The 11,046-nt window shown below is 43.0% G+C and overlaps 3 protein-coding genes across 3 annotated transcripts; all 3 read right to left on the reverse strand.

Annotated features, from left to right (window-relative positions):
• Positions 1 to 1,312: 1,312 nt before the first annotated feature.
• LOC115379720 (ras-related protein Rab-33B) lies at positions 1,313 to 3,773 on the reverse strand. Its single transcript, XM_030080552.1, has 2 exons — positions 3,511 to 3,773; positions 1,313 to 2,686 (listed from the first exon to the last, which is right to left on the reverse strand). Exons 1-2 carry the CDS (start codon positions 3,763 to 3,765, stop codon positions 2,240 to 2,242), a joined length of 702 nt encoding a protein of 233 aa, XP_029936412.1. The 5' UTR covers positions 3,766 to 3,773; the 3' UTR covers positions 1,313 to 2,239.
• Positions 3,774 to 3,870: 97 nt separating this feature from the next.
• Positions 3,871 to 8,242, reverse strand: kbtbd7 (kelch repeat and BTB (POZ) domain containing 7). The gene is made up of 2 exons (XM_030080549.1): positions 4,118 to 8,242; positions 3,871 to 4,074 (listed from the first exon to the last, which is right to left on the reverse strand). Exon 1 carries the CDS (start codon positions 7,868 to 7,870, stop codon positions 6,002 to 6,004), a length of 1,869 nt encoding a protein of 622 aa, XP_029936409.1. The 5' UTR covers positions 7,871 to 8,242; the 3' UTR covers positions 3,871 to 4,074; positions 4,118 to 6,001.
• An 800-nt stretch (positions 8,243 to 9,042) lies between these two features.
• On the reverse strand, positions 9,043 to 10,954 carry LOC115380319 (p53-induced death domain-containing protein 1). Its single transcript, XM_030081441.1, has 3 exons — positions 10,934 to 10,954; positions 10,618 to 10,781; positions 9,043 to 9,277 (listed from the first exon to the last, which is right to left on the reverse strand). The coding sequence occupies exons 1-3, from the start codon at positions 10,952 to 10,954 to the stop codon at positions 9,043 to 9,045; spliced, it is 420 nt and encodes a 139-aa protein (XP_029937301.1).
• Between the last annotated feature and the right edge of the window lie 92 nt (positions 10,955 to 11,046).

The raw sequence follows: 11,046 nt of genomic DNA on the forward strand, positions 1-11,046 counted from the left end.
ATCATTGTAGGTAGGTAGGTAGGTAGGTAGGTAGGTAGATACTTTATTCATCCCGCAGGAAATTCACATTTTCTTCAGCAGTATCCACAGATTACAGATTAAGTAAATAAAAAAATAGAAATAAAGAATAAGATCTAAGTATAACAGAATAAGATCTGAGTACAACAGAATAACCTAAGTACAACCCAGTGTGCAAAAAGCAATGTGCAACAAAAAAAAAAACAAAAAAAAAAAAACAGAAAAAACCGTGTGCATGGGTGTATAAAATGTGCATAGAGGTAGGTCAATGTGCAAATTTAGAAGAAATATACAGTATACACATGATAAATAGCAGTAAGCAATATAAACACAGCAGTAAGCAATATAAACACATTGGACTGTTTTTGTGTTTATTTTACACATTTTCTCACCTCAAACGGCACATCGTCCATCTGAACAGACAAATTGAACACTGTGTCCACTGAACTTGATTTTTCTGTATATTAGTAACCTGTTCCACTTCAGTATGTCATTTTAAGCTCGTAAGTCTACTAGTTTACGAGGATCTCTGAACACGTCATCAGTGTGTGAACCACTGTGTGGCGCTGAAAGCCATTCAAGTTACTGCAGATCTGCATTATGAAGATGTGTGTGTGTATAACGAATTATAAATGTGTATTTAATGTGTATAGGCTACATGTGCATTATATTTTAAAATCAAATATTGCAAGGTGTCAGCCTCACTACATCATTGGAAAATATGTAATTTCAATGATTGTGGCTTTACTATTAAAGTTCTTGTATAAAAGATTAGTTTACTATTTAGCAAGTGGCAGTTTAAGGGGAATTTGAAAAATAATAAAACGTTATGTGGGCATAAAAGTCTGAAAACCTTGCAAATTTAGTCTGTTTTGAATTGTATTTTGTCAACATTTGTAAACAACGCTGAAATTGGGAAGTGATTTCTAAGTGGTAAACAAGTCACTATTGCTCAACCATAGGCAGGGAGACAGTGTCATTGTTGGACAAACTGAGAAGGCAAATAATAGCAGCTGTATCTTGATGCATCTGATCGGCTGGCATCCTGCACCCAAGGCTGAGAATTAATTGCGCAAAATGAGCGAGGAGAGGTGGCGAGTGGGGTGTCGAAATGAGCAGAGCCAAGCTGCCCAGTAGGCAGATCAGGGCCCTAAAACAGCAACCTCACCGGTTTAATTTTGCTGCTCTGACACCAACTACACCAGTCAAAGAAAAAAGAGCACCAGAAAGTAATTCAACAAAAGTAATGCAGATAAAACCACTTTTATTGTCACTTACATTTTTATTTTGTCATGAAGCTCCATACTGTCAGAAGGTGTTTGCATTACTGTATACATGCAACACAGTTATCAATCATCTTGGTTTTACATGACCACACCCTCAGTTTTCCTGTGGCTTCACCTTAAATTGAAAGAATACCTAAACATTCCCCATTCCTTAGTCACACCATTTCCAAATAATTATGTGGATTTGAAGACCATAGTTGCAGTTTTGTCCCAAATGATAGCTACATGTTGTCATTAGTGCCTTTCACTAGTGGAGTTCTCTCTTTGAAGTGCTGTATGTGTGATTGAGCTGGTATAGAAATGACTGTGCCAATGCTCATCTCTCCATAACATCATCAAAATGCATGCTGCGGTTGCACTGACAGATTTAACAAGAACTGGGACGTCTCTTGAAAAATCTGTTGAAGTTTTGTAAATTCTGACATAATTGCACATTTTTCTTCACAGTTACAACACCCTCCCTTACACTGGTCCCTTTCTACCATTGCAATATTGTCTTTCCTTTAATTCACTGTCTCCTCTGGACAGATCAGCTTTAGTGCCACTGGATGGATGATTGCTCATCAATTGTCTGTGTGTTAAAGTGCAGTCTGTAATTCTATGTAGTTTGACTCAAAGTGAATTCATGTGCAGATCGAGCTGCAGTTATTTGGCATAGGTACATATTCATTCACATGCATTTCACTTAATTGTTGATTTAATATTGTTCAAATCTGTAATAGTTACACCAGCAATGTGCGCTTACAGCAGAGAAACGGGTAAATTTATAAAACTCAGTAAGAGGCTTTCCACACTACCTCCTCCTGTTCTATCTGCTGATCAAATCAGATCATTCCAGTTTCAGTCTTAATGTTGCTTTCGTCGGCATCATTGTGTTTGCAAAGGCTCTGGTGACGTTTTCGTCCTGTGTTTGTGTACACAGGTCAGACGTGACCTCAGCACTGACAAGCTGCTTCCTCCCGCTCTCTCTGATTCCACAGATACCTGACACTGCTCTCGCTGGGCTGCTTCAGTCTCAGGGGTTTATGGCTCTTGAGCCTGTAGGCCAGTGTCAGGAAGATAGCATCGACATGCTCCTTCTCAGCAGGGTCCTTGGCTGACGTCTCAAACAGCGGGAAATTGTAGCTGTCTGCAAGGCGCTGGGCGACCGACGTGGGCACCTCCCGGGAGTCTCTCAGGTCACACTTGTTGCCCACCAGGATGCGGGGTACCATGGGGCCCACAGAGTGCCGGGTGCACTCGTCAATCCATTCGGGGAGGCTCTCGAAGGAGGACAGGCTGGTCATGTCGTACACGAAGATGACAGCGTGGACGCTGCGGTAGTAGTGCTCCACCATGCTCTTCCTGAAGCGCTCCTGGCCTGCTGTGTCCCAGATCTGCAACTGAAACAACACACACACGCACAAACCACGTTGATAGGCCTCAATAACACTTATGAAAGCTTTCAAAGTAGAGCTTAATAACAGGAACACTTCAGTAACACAGCTTAGGTCTGGACACTATACTGATATTATAGCGATACCGTATTGAGATATAAATATTGTGCTGAATTTTGGATATTGTAATATTGTGATGTGGTGTAAGTGTTGTTACTTGTTTAGACATCCTATCCACATCACTAATGATCAAAAACCGCTTCTGTGTAAATATCTTCCTCAAGCACCAACTGTCATCCTTAAAACATCATCAAATCAATAATTTGGTCACAAGCTATTGTCATATTTGATTTTGTCCATATTCCCCAGCCTTAATAAAGCCTCAGCAGCAGCTGGGTGTGTGCTTATGATTAAGGTGTGCTTTCAGTTTCCATTCTTGCCTCTCATGGAGGATTAAGGCTCATGTTGTTGTCATCAGAGACCGCTTCATTTTGATTAGACTGTCTCAGACACCTTTCTGTGCTATACTTGGCATCCAAGCCTTTCTCCTCCATACCAAAGAGGCGGCATTAATAAATTACTCATTTCTCAGAGGTGCCTTGTATAGTGAATGTGATATGCTGGCTGCATGCATGGTCATTGGATGCCCGTGAAACAGGCACCGCACAGGTCAAGGAATGACGGCTCCTATTTGGGAGGCTGTCCCATCCCGTTATGAGACGTGGCTCATAATAATCTAACAGAAAATCCCCTATAATACAGCTATAATAACACCACAAGGCGCTCCGGGGTGCCTGTGGTGCGTGTCAAAGCCTTGTAGCTCCTCTTACCTTGATGCTTTCTCCATCGAGCTGCAGCGTCCTCTCTCTGAAATCAACCCCGATTGTTGCTTCTGGGTTTTTGAGGAATGCGCCCCCGCAGAACCGGTAAGTCAAACACGTCTTGCCCACATTTGAATCCCCTATGACTATAATCTTGAAGATCCGAGCCTGCACACTCTCATATTCGTGATGCGACGACAGCTCTAGGGAGTCATTTCGATTGAAAACTGTATCAAATTCCTCTCCTGGCTTTTCTATTGCCATCGCTCATCTTCTCGCCGTCTGGATGCACGGCCCTGAAGTCTCGCGAGAGCACCAAGGGGCCGCCGGATGCTGCCTCACTGACCAGACACACACACAGTGCAGTGGTTTGCATCAGACATTTGGGATGTGTTTTATTTGACACATATACAAAACAGCGCTATAATCAAAACCTTACTGTAGCCCAGTTGTTTTTTTTTTTGTTTGTTTGTTTTTTTAAGACTGAAGCGTGCATCAGCATAATTACACCCTCCACAAAAAATAAAATAAACTGCTGTAATCCAGTTATTCCCATCCTCCCACACTCACACACTCACACACACACACACACACACACACACACACACACACACACACACACACACACACACCAACATGTAATACTGTAACATTTTACCAACCATCATGTAAAATCCACCACAGAGCTGGAAAGCAGCGACCACTCTGTATGTCTGGGTGTGCATAGGTGAACGCTTGATGGACAAATAGCATTGCAATTACACTTTTATTACATGCAGCCCTGCTCACCACCTATGCCTGGCTCATTAGGACCAACAATACTTTGCAAAAACTCTTACACATTTTCCTGAATGTGATATAAATGTTTAAAAAAAAAAAAAAAAAAAAAAAAAGAGAAAATTAATTAATGCACACAATAAAATTAATTCCATACAAGCGTGAGCGAAGTACCACTTTCACTGATTATCTTTAAGCATGTAATTAAAAAATAAAATAAAATAAAAAAAATCAACCTAGCTGTATGTCTTCTCAAAATAAAACATTTCAGTCATGGCATACAGGCTTTTGTCGAAGCCTAACCTGAGTCAGCATACAGTACATTGGCCTCTACATTTCATACAGTAGGTTTCACAACACTAGCTGTGTGTGACAGCTGTATCAACAATAATACAAAAAAAAAAAAAAAAGACATTTGTATAGCCCCTGCAATTATATAAATGACCACTTGTGTTTTTCGATATAAACAAGAGGCACTTGAGCTGCCTAATGTCCCGCCTTAGTCATCATGTATTAAAACAGAGCCAGTTAGTCCAATGAAGTCATTACTTGAGCTAATTAATGCAATAATTAGAAAATATTTCTACGTCGACATACTTGTCTTCACATATGATCTCTGCACCTTCAGTGGGTTACAGTAGATTTGAGGAAATCAGTTTTTCCTCAGTAATATGGAAATGTATGCAGCAAGGTAGGCCTACACGAAAATCTAATCAGATCATCTGCTCTCCAAGATGAACCTGCACTGTGAGAATGCAGTTTCTGTCCTGTATTGTTCTTGAGTAACTGTGTTCACAAGAAGGCGTTTACACACAGACATGCAGACTCACAAACGTCACCCTGACGACACGACGCCCTACATACCATGTGCTATGGCAGCGGGACAGAATAATAATGGACTTAAACGTATCTCCTACCCTCATGTCTTGCAGTTTCCCATCAGTGCGTGAAAGAAGCTGACGTGAAAAATAAACATTAGTGGCTCTATTAATTTCCCTCAACTCTTACGTCAAAGATCACTGACCAAAGTGATGAGGGGAGACATGAAGTAAAGATATCAGCTTCTGACTGATTTCGCCATCTGCTGTAAATTTAATATTATAATACTGACTTGAATCCAGCACTGCATACAGAATAGAGATGCTTACTGAGGTTCCTGGTCAATATCAAAATACTGAACCAACATTAGTTTTTAGTATCAGTGGTCCTGACACAGCTAGATTCCTCACTTTGCAACTCAGTGTTGTTATTCTACCGTAGCCTTGGCCTCTATATTTAAATACTGAAACACTTAGAATGTCAGTCATGCTTACAGCACTGTAAATCATATAATATAATATAATAATTTCATAAAGTTCCTCTAATTTGAAATCAGGATTCTTGTTGGGCGGTTTTGTTTTCTATTTGAAGGATACAAGCCAACGTTGCACTTGTAACTCAGTGTTCTTATTTTCATGTCACCTATATGCTTAAATACTTGAGAAACATAACATTTGTGTTTATTTTTAATCTTTTATGTTTTTAAATTGAGGAGTGTGTGCTGAATAGGATTTTTGTTTTTGCTGTGTTATGAAATCAGGTATTGAGAATCGTGGAAATTCACTGGTTTTGTTATCAACTACCAAAAATTCTCATGTAACAACCCTGACGACGGAATTCCATGAAACTTCATTAAACCATAAATAAGGTAAACTTTCCTTTTACACATCTGTAACAGTGCAGGCTACCAGTTCTCATCCGAGAATGAGCTGGAGCTCCCAGAGTCTGAGTCTGCGTCCGTCAACCCATCAAAGTCCCAGTCAGCGCTGGAGCCGCTGTCGTCGTCCTCCTCTGTGGAGAAGCTGTGAGCGGAGCCCAGGCACGCCGGGTACACGCGCGTTGAAACACACACGGGCCCCAGGGAGGACACGTACACCGCCATGACGTTCTTCCAGTTGTTCCTGGCCGGGTCGTATTCATGGATGAGGACCCTGTTCTTGTTGTGCTGCAGTAAGGTCTGGGTGAGGAGCAGCAGCTTGTTGTTGTGCTGAATCACCTGGTAGTTCAGAGCGCGACTGTCAATGGGAATGTCACCCATCCTCCTCCATTCCCCTCGGGTGGGGCTGTAGGCCTTCACCACGGGGATGTCACACACACATATGATCTGGTCCTGGAACACGCAGGCCTTGTGGAGCTTGTCTCTTTTCAGCGACCCGCAGTGGCGCCAGCGGTTCCTCTTGGGATCGTAGCAGAGCATCCTCCTTTTGTTCACCACGTACAGGTGGTTGTTCAGCGCCACCACCTGCATCTTGCCCAGAGAGTGAGGCAGAGGAGCCACAAATGTCCACTGGTTCCTCTGGACGCTGTAACACTCCACCTCCTTCAGCCTGGCGTCCGTCACAGGGTTCCTTCCACCCAGGAGGTACACGTGGCCGTTGAGGTAACCCATCCCAGAGTGTATCCTCCCCAGCGGTCTCTCGGCGAGCTCCTGCCAGCGGTTCAGCACGGGGTTGTACAGCCAGAAATGCTTTGAGAGGTGAGAGGCGAGATACAGGTTGTTTTCCGGCGTGGCGCAGGCGATTAAGGACTCCATGGTGGGGCGCTTGTAATCCTGACAGCTGAGGTCGACAAGAGGGGGAGCCATGAAGTAGAGGTCCTCGGAGTACGGGTCGCAGCACATGATGTTGTCATTGGGCAGGCCAAAGAAGAGGATCATCTCTTTTGCACTCACTCCGATTCTGTGTTTTGGTACGTCCGCTTTTGCAGGCATTCCACAGCTCTCCTCCGCAGACTTCTCAAAGAAACATGCCAGGTACTTCTCAACGACAGGTCTCGCCATGAGGCCCTCCAGGTATGCCTTATCCTTCTCAGTGAACAGATTCCAGCGCACACACCTCAGCACCTGCAGCGCATCCTCGGTGTCCTCCGGCGCGTTCGCCTCTATCCACTGTAGAGCAGCTGAGCACACCTTCCTCTCACAGTCCACATCCAACGTGTCCAGAGACAGCAGCTCCTTTAGCTGCATCAGGTCCAGCTCACAGAGCTCCTTGCCATTACACAGCTGGCAAAAGTTCCTGGCGATGAATGCTTGCGCGTTCCCCTTCAGCTCAGGGTTGTCATATGTGTCTGCAAATTTCAGGATCCCCACACAGTTGGAGTGGTCCAGCCTCCTGGTCATGAAGCTGGAGCACGCCTGCCTGATGTACTCGAGCTGCAGCATGTTGGCAGCCGCATACAGCCTCTGCACGTTGCCCTCCGTGATGGTAACTTTGCCAGTGTAGCAGTAATCAATGATGACAGACATGGACTCGGCGTCAACCCCGCGGATGATCACCCTCTCCTGCATGCTTTCATTCAAGCCTCCGGTGAACATGCTTTTGAAGTACGGGCTGGCGGCGGCGAGGATGTTGCGGTTGCACAGGAAAAGTTTGTCGATGTGACCCGCGGCCGCCTCGGCGCTGTGATGCATAGACTCATCGCCCTCCACTCCGATGGTGACATCCCCGAGGAGGCGAGAGTCATACAGCAGCTTGAGCTCACTGATCAAACCCCGAGCGTGATTGACGTCCTCCAGCTCCTCGGGACCGCTGAAGCAGCTCAGCGCCGATGCCATTCCGGCGAATCGCTACCTTACGTCCGTGAACCTCGCAAACAAACAGCTGACATGCGGATACTTGGCTCGGTTTTATTTTTTTTCTAACGAGAAATAGCCCTTGCGTTGCAGGAATAGCAAACATAAGCTGTGGGAAATAGATTACCAGCGGCTTGGTGGGTGAGCGGTCGCCTGAATGCAAGCAAACCAGCCGTTTTGCGCCTCCGGATGACCATAATGTTGAGTTTAAATCATGGATGAGCCACGAAATTGCGCGTCGTGAGCTACTGTACCAGCTGGATCCATTTTCTTTGATCTTCTATTCATAGCTGACACCCGTCTTCGCCAAAGCAGCCAGTCAAGATCCTACTATATCAGCGTATCCGTCAAGCCAGCCATAATAGAAAATAAAGCTTCCGCTTAAAAATATCAATATAAAAGCCTTAATGCTCAACATGGTACCGCGTTTTACTGCAACACAGGTCTATATTTCAGATAACAACTCTCCTTATAATTAAAACACCACCTTTGTGTTTTTACCGGAATAAGACGCATTCCTTTCAATTTTCTTCCCTTGTAGGTGAAAATGTGCTTTTATTTTGGAGGCCAAATCGCCTCGTTTCCGGTATGTAGTCTCACTGCTCGCTCACACAACCTTGCTAAGAATGGACTGGCCGCATATGTTTCTGATAGGTGGGGTGTTCATGGTAGTAAAACGCTTGGTTGATCAGGCTGGTGGGATTTTCTAAAGGATCAGTCAGCTGGAGAGGTTAACTTGTCATAAAATGCACTATGAATCAGCCACACTGTTTATTAAATAACACATTATAAAGCAAAAAAAAAAAAAAAAGAGGCTGCATTGGAAATATTAGGAGCAATCAATATATTTAACTTATTCAAATTGCTATCCAAATGTTGATTATAAAACTAAATAAAATCTATCTGCCTTAAATGTGAGAATTCAGGATGGGTTTTTAAAGCTTGTTATTTATATTTCATGCAAAGTGAAGGGCTTTCTTAGACATCAGATCTAGTTGAATATACAGCATACATGGTTCTTATCATTTATTCCTTGCTGCATTTATTTCTGAACACAGAGGTACACTTGTTAAGTAAATCATAGAATACAAACACATAAAGATGACCACAGACGGCATGCTCCTATGTGTTTTGTGAACATTTTTCCTGCAGCCTCAGGTGTATCTGCGGTTGAGCTCGTTGATCCGGCGTAACCCGTCTTGGTTGCGGATGGTCTTGTGGACAGTGACGAGGAAGGGGAAGGCGGAGGGCAGCTCCACCTTCTGGCTCAGCTTCTGGTGGCCCCAGTGGAGGCAGCGCAGCCTCTCGGCCAGGTCCCGCCTGCCTGCTCGCTCCAGCCCGTCCTGCAGCAGCTTGGTCTTATTGGGCTTGTCCAGTGACCGCTCATACCTGTGGACAGAGGCGGGCAAGTGAGAGAGAGCCGAGACTTGGGTACTGTATCTAAGTACAGTCTCGAGGTACTTGCACTTTACTTGAGTATTTCTATTTTGTGAGACTTTATACATTCAGTGGCCACTTTATTAGGTACACCTGTATAATGTAATACAATCCAAATCAAGTGTTCTGCCATAAACTTTACTTTTCTGCTGCCTATAATGCTCAAGTTTTCTTTTTGTCACAGTAATAGAGGTGTTCAATCAATTCTATGTTTTACATTGAGCTCATAGTTAGTGGTGCTGTTGGACTGGACTGCATTGAGAGGTGTTTCCACTATTTTGTCCCCCCTCATGTGTATAAATACAGAGGACAAAAAATTAGAAACACCTCTCAATATAATGTAGTCCAGTACAAGACCTCTGCAAACTACACCCTCAATAATAAACATATAATTAAATTTACACATTCTTGACAATGATCACAAAAACTGAACATTATAGACTTTCTTAAAAGGTACAATTTGTGGCAGAGCTGCTGCACTGAACTGCATTCGACTATACAGGTGGACCTGATAAAGCAGCCACTGAGTGTGCATTTACTGCCCTACATTTCAGAGGGAATATATACTTTTAACTGCACTACATTTATCTGATGGCTGTAGCAGCTTGTTACTTTGGGGAATAAACTTTTCAATGCAAAGCACAGAATATAATATAATATAATAGCAGTTATACCTACAATATTAAAATGCCTGTTGCAGGTTAACACATTAGTCATTTAACACTCTGAAAGGAACCATTCTTCAGAATTTAATTTTCATACTGAAGTGCATTTTACTGCTAACACTTCTACACTTTTATTTAAGTAAGTTTAAGTAAGGACTTTTCCCTTTTGTGGACTATTTTTCCATTATGGTATCACTAATTTAACTCCCCAAAAGGGTTTTGGTACTTTTTCCAACAGTGAATATATATTACAAAAGGGATTGGGGAAAGGGATGGAGTTGGTACCACAGTGAGGCAATGTGTAGAGAGCGAAGTACAGCAGCTTATGCCAAAGAAAACACAGCAAAAGACATATTTTGGAAGTCATGTACATCCTAATGGATTCTCTGTAGAATATATTGATTACAATAATTATCCATTCTTGTGCTTCTGAGAGGTAGAGGAGAAGAAAAACATTACACTATGTGATGGGACAGATAGAATAAATAGATTGTTCAACTATCAAATAAAAAAGCATCAAATGGTGCCTAGTTTGTTTAATTTTTTACCTGATATCACAGTAAACTGATTCTTGCTGCTGCATCAAGTGCTGCATGCAAATACGTCACTCACAAACACGCATCATACCAGCTTTCCAGCATGTTCCTGGCCTGGACTTTCTTCTCTGTGGATTTGGTGTGGAACCGGCCGATCTCAGCTCGGGTGAAGCCGAGTTCATAAGCCACAACCGTCCACTCAAAACCGAGCTGGCTGGAGATCTCCTGCACTGTCTTCAGGTTGATAACAGCATCCTAGAAAAGACACAACAGCACAGACAAGCATATTTTTGCGATAAGGGATTTAAAAAAAAAAGAAAAAGATAAACACCTTGATGTGAAGTGCTTTTGTTGCCTTTGTTACCTTTATTCAAAATAAAATTGTGAAAAAACACAGACGTACGTACGTCTTGTGCTTTATTGGGCATTATCTCCAATCCCACAAATGGATAGGTCTGGTCACACTCAGTGTCGCTGTCTACAGAAAGATTTCAAACCATTGCAGTTTTTAATATTTGCA

The sequence above is a fragment of the Myripristis murdjan genome, chromosome 21 (genome assembly GCF_902150065.1).
Source record: "Myripristis murdjan chromosome 21, fMyrMur1.1, whole genome shotgun sequence".
Classification (NCBI taxonomy): domain Eukaryota; kingdom Metazoa; phylum Chordata; class Actinopteri; order Holocentriformes; family Holocentridae; genus Myripristis; species Myripristis murdjan.

Excerpts from the sequence above, each read along its gene's own strand:
- LOC115379720 (XM_030080552.1), bottom strand. The coding sequence starts at position 3,765 with ATGGCAATAGAAAAGCCAGGAGAGGAATTTGATACAGTTTTCAATCGA. Across the intron at positions 2,687-3,510 it reads TCGATGGAGAAAGCATCAAG|TTGCAGATCTGGGACACAGC; the intron begins GTAAGAGGAGCT and ends GTGTTGTTTCAG.
- kbtbd7 (XM_030080549.1), bottom strand. The coding sequence starts at position 7,870 with ATGGCATCGGCGCTGAGCTGCTTCAGCGGTCCCGAGGAGCTGGAGGAC.
- LOC115380319 (XM_030081441.1), bottom strand. The coding sequence starts at position 10,954 with ATGCCCAATAAAGCACAAGAC. Across the intron at positions 10,782-10,933 it reads TGCCCAATAAAGCACAAGAC|GATGCTGTTATCAACCTGAA; the intron begins GTACGTACGTCT and ends TGTCTTTTCTAG. Across the intron at positions 9,278-10,617 it reads AGGAACATGCTGGAAAGCTG|GTATGAGCGGTCACTGGACA; the intron begins GTATGATGCGTG and ends CTCTGTCCACAG.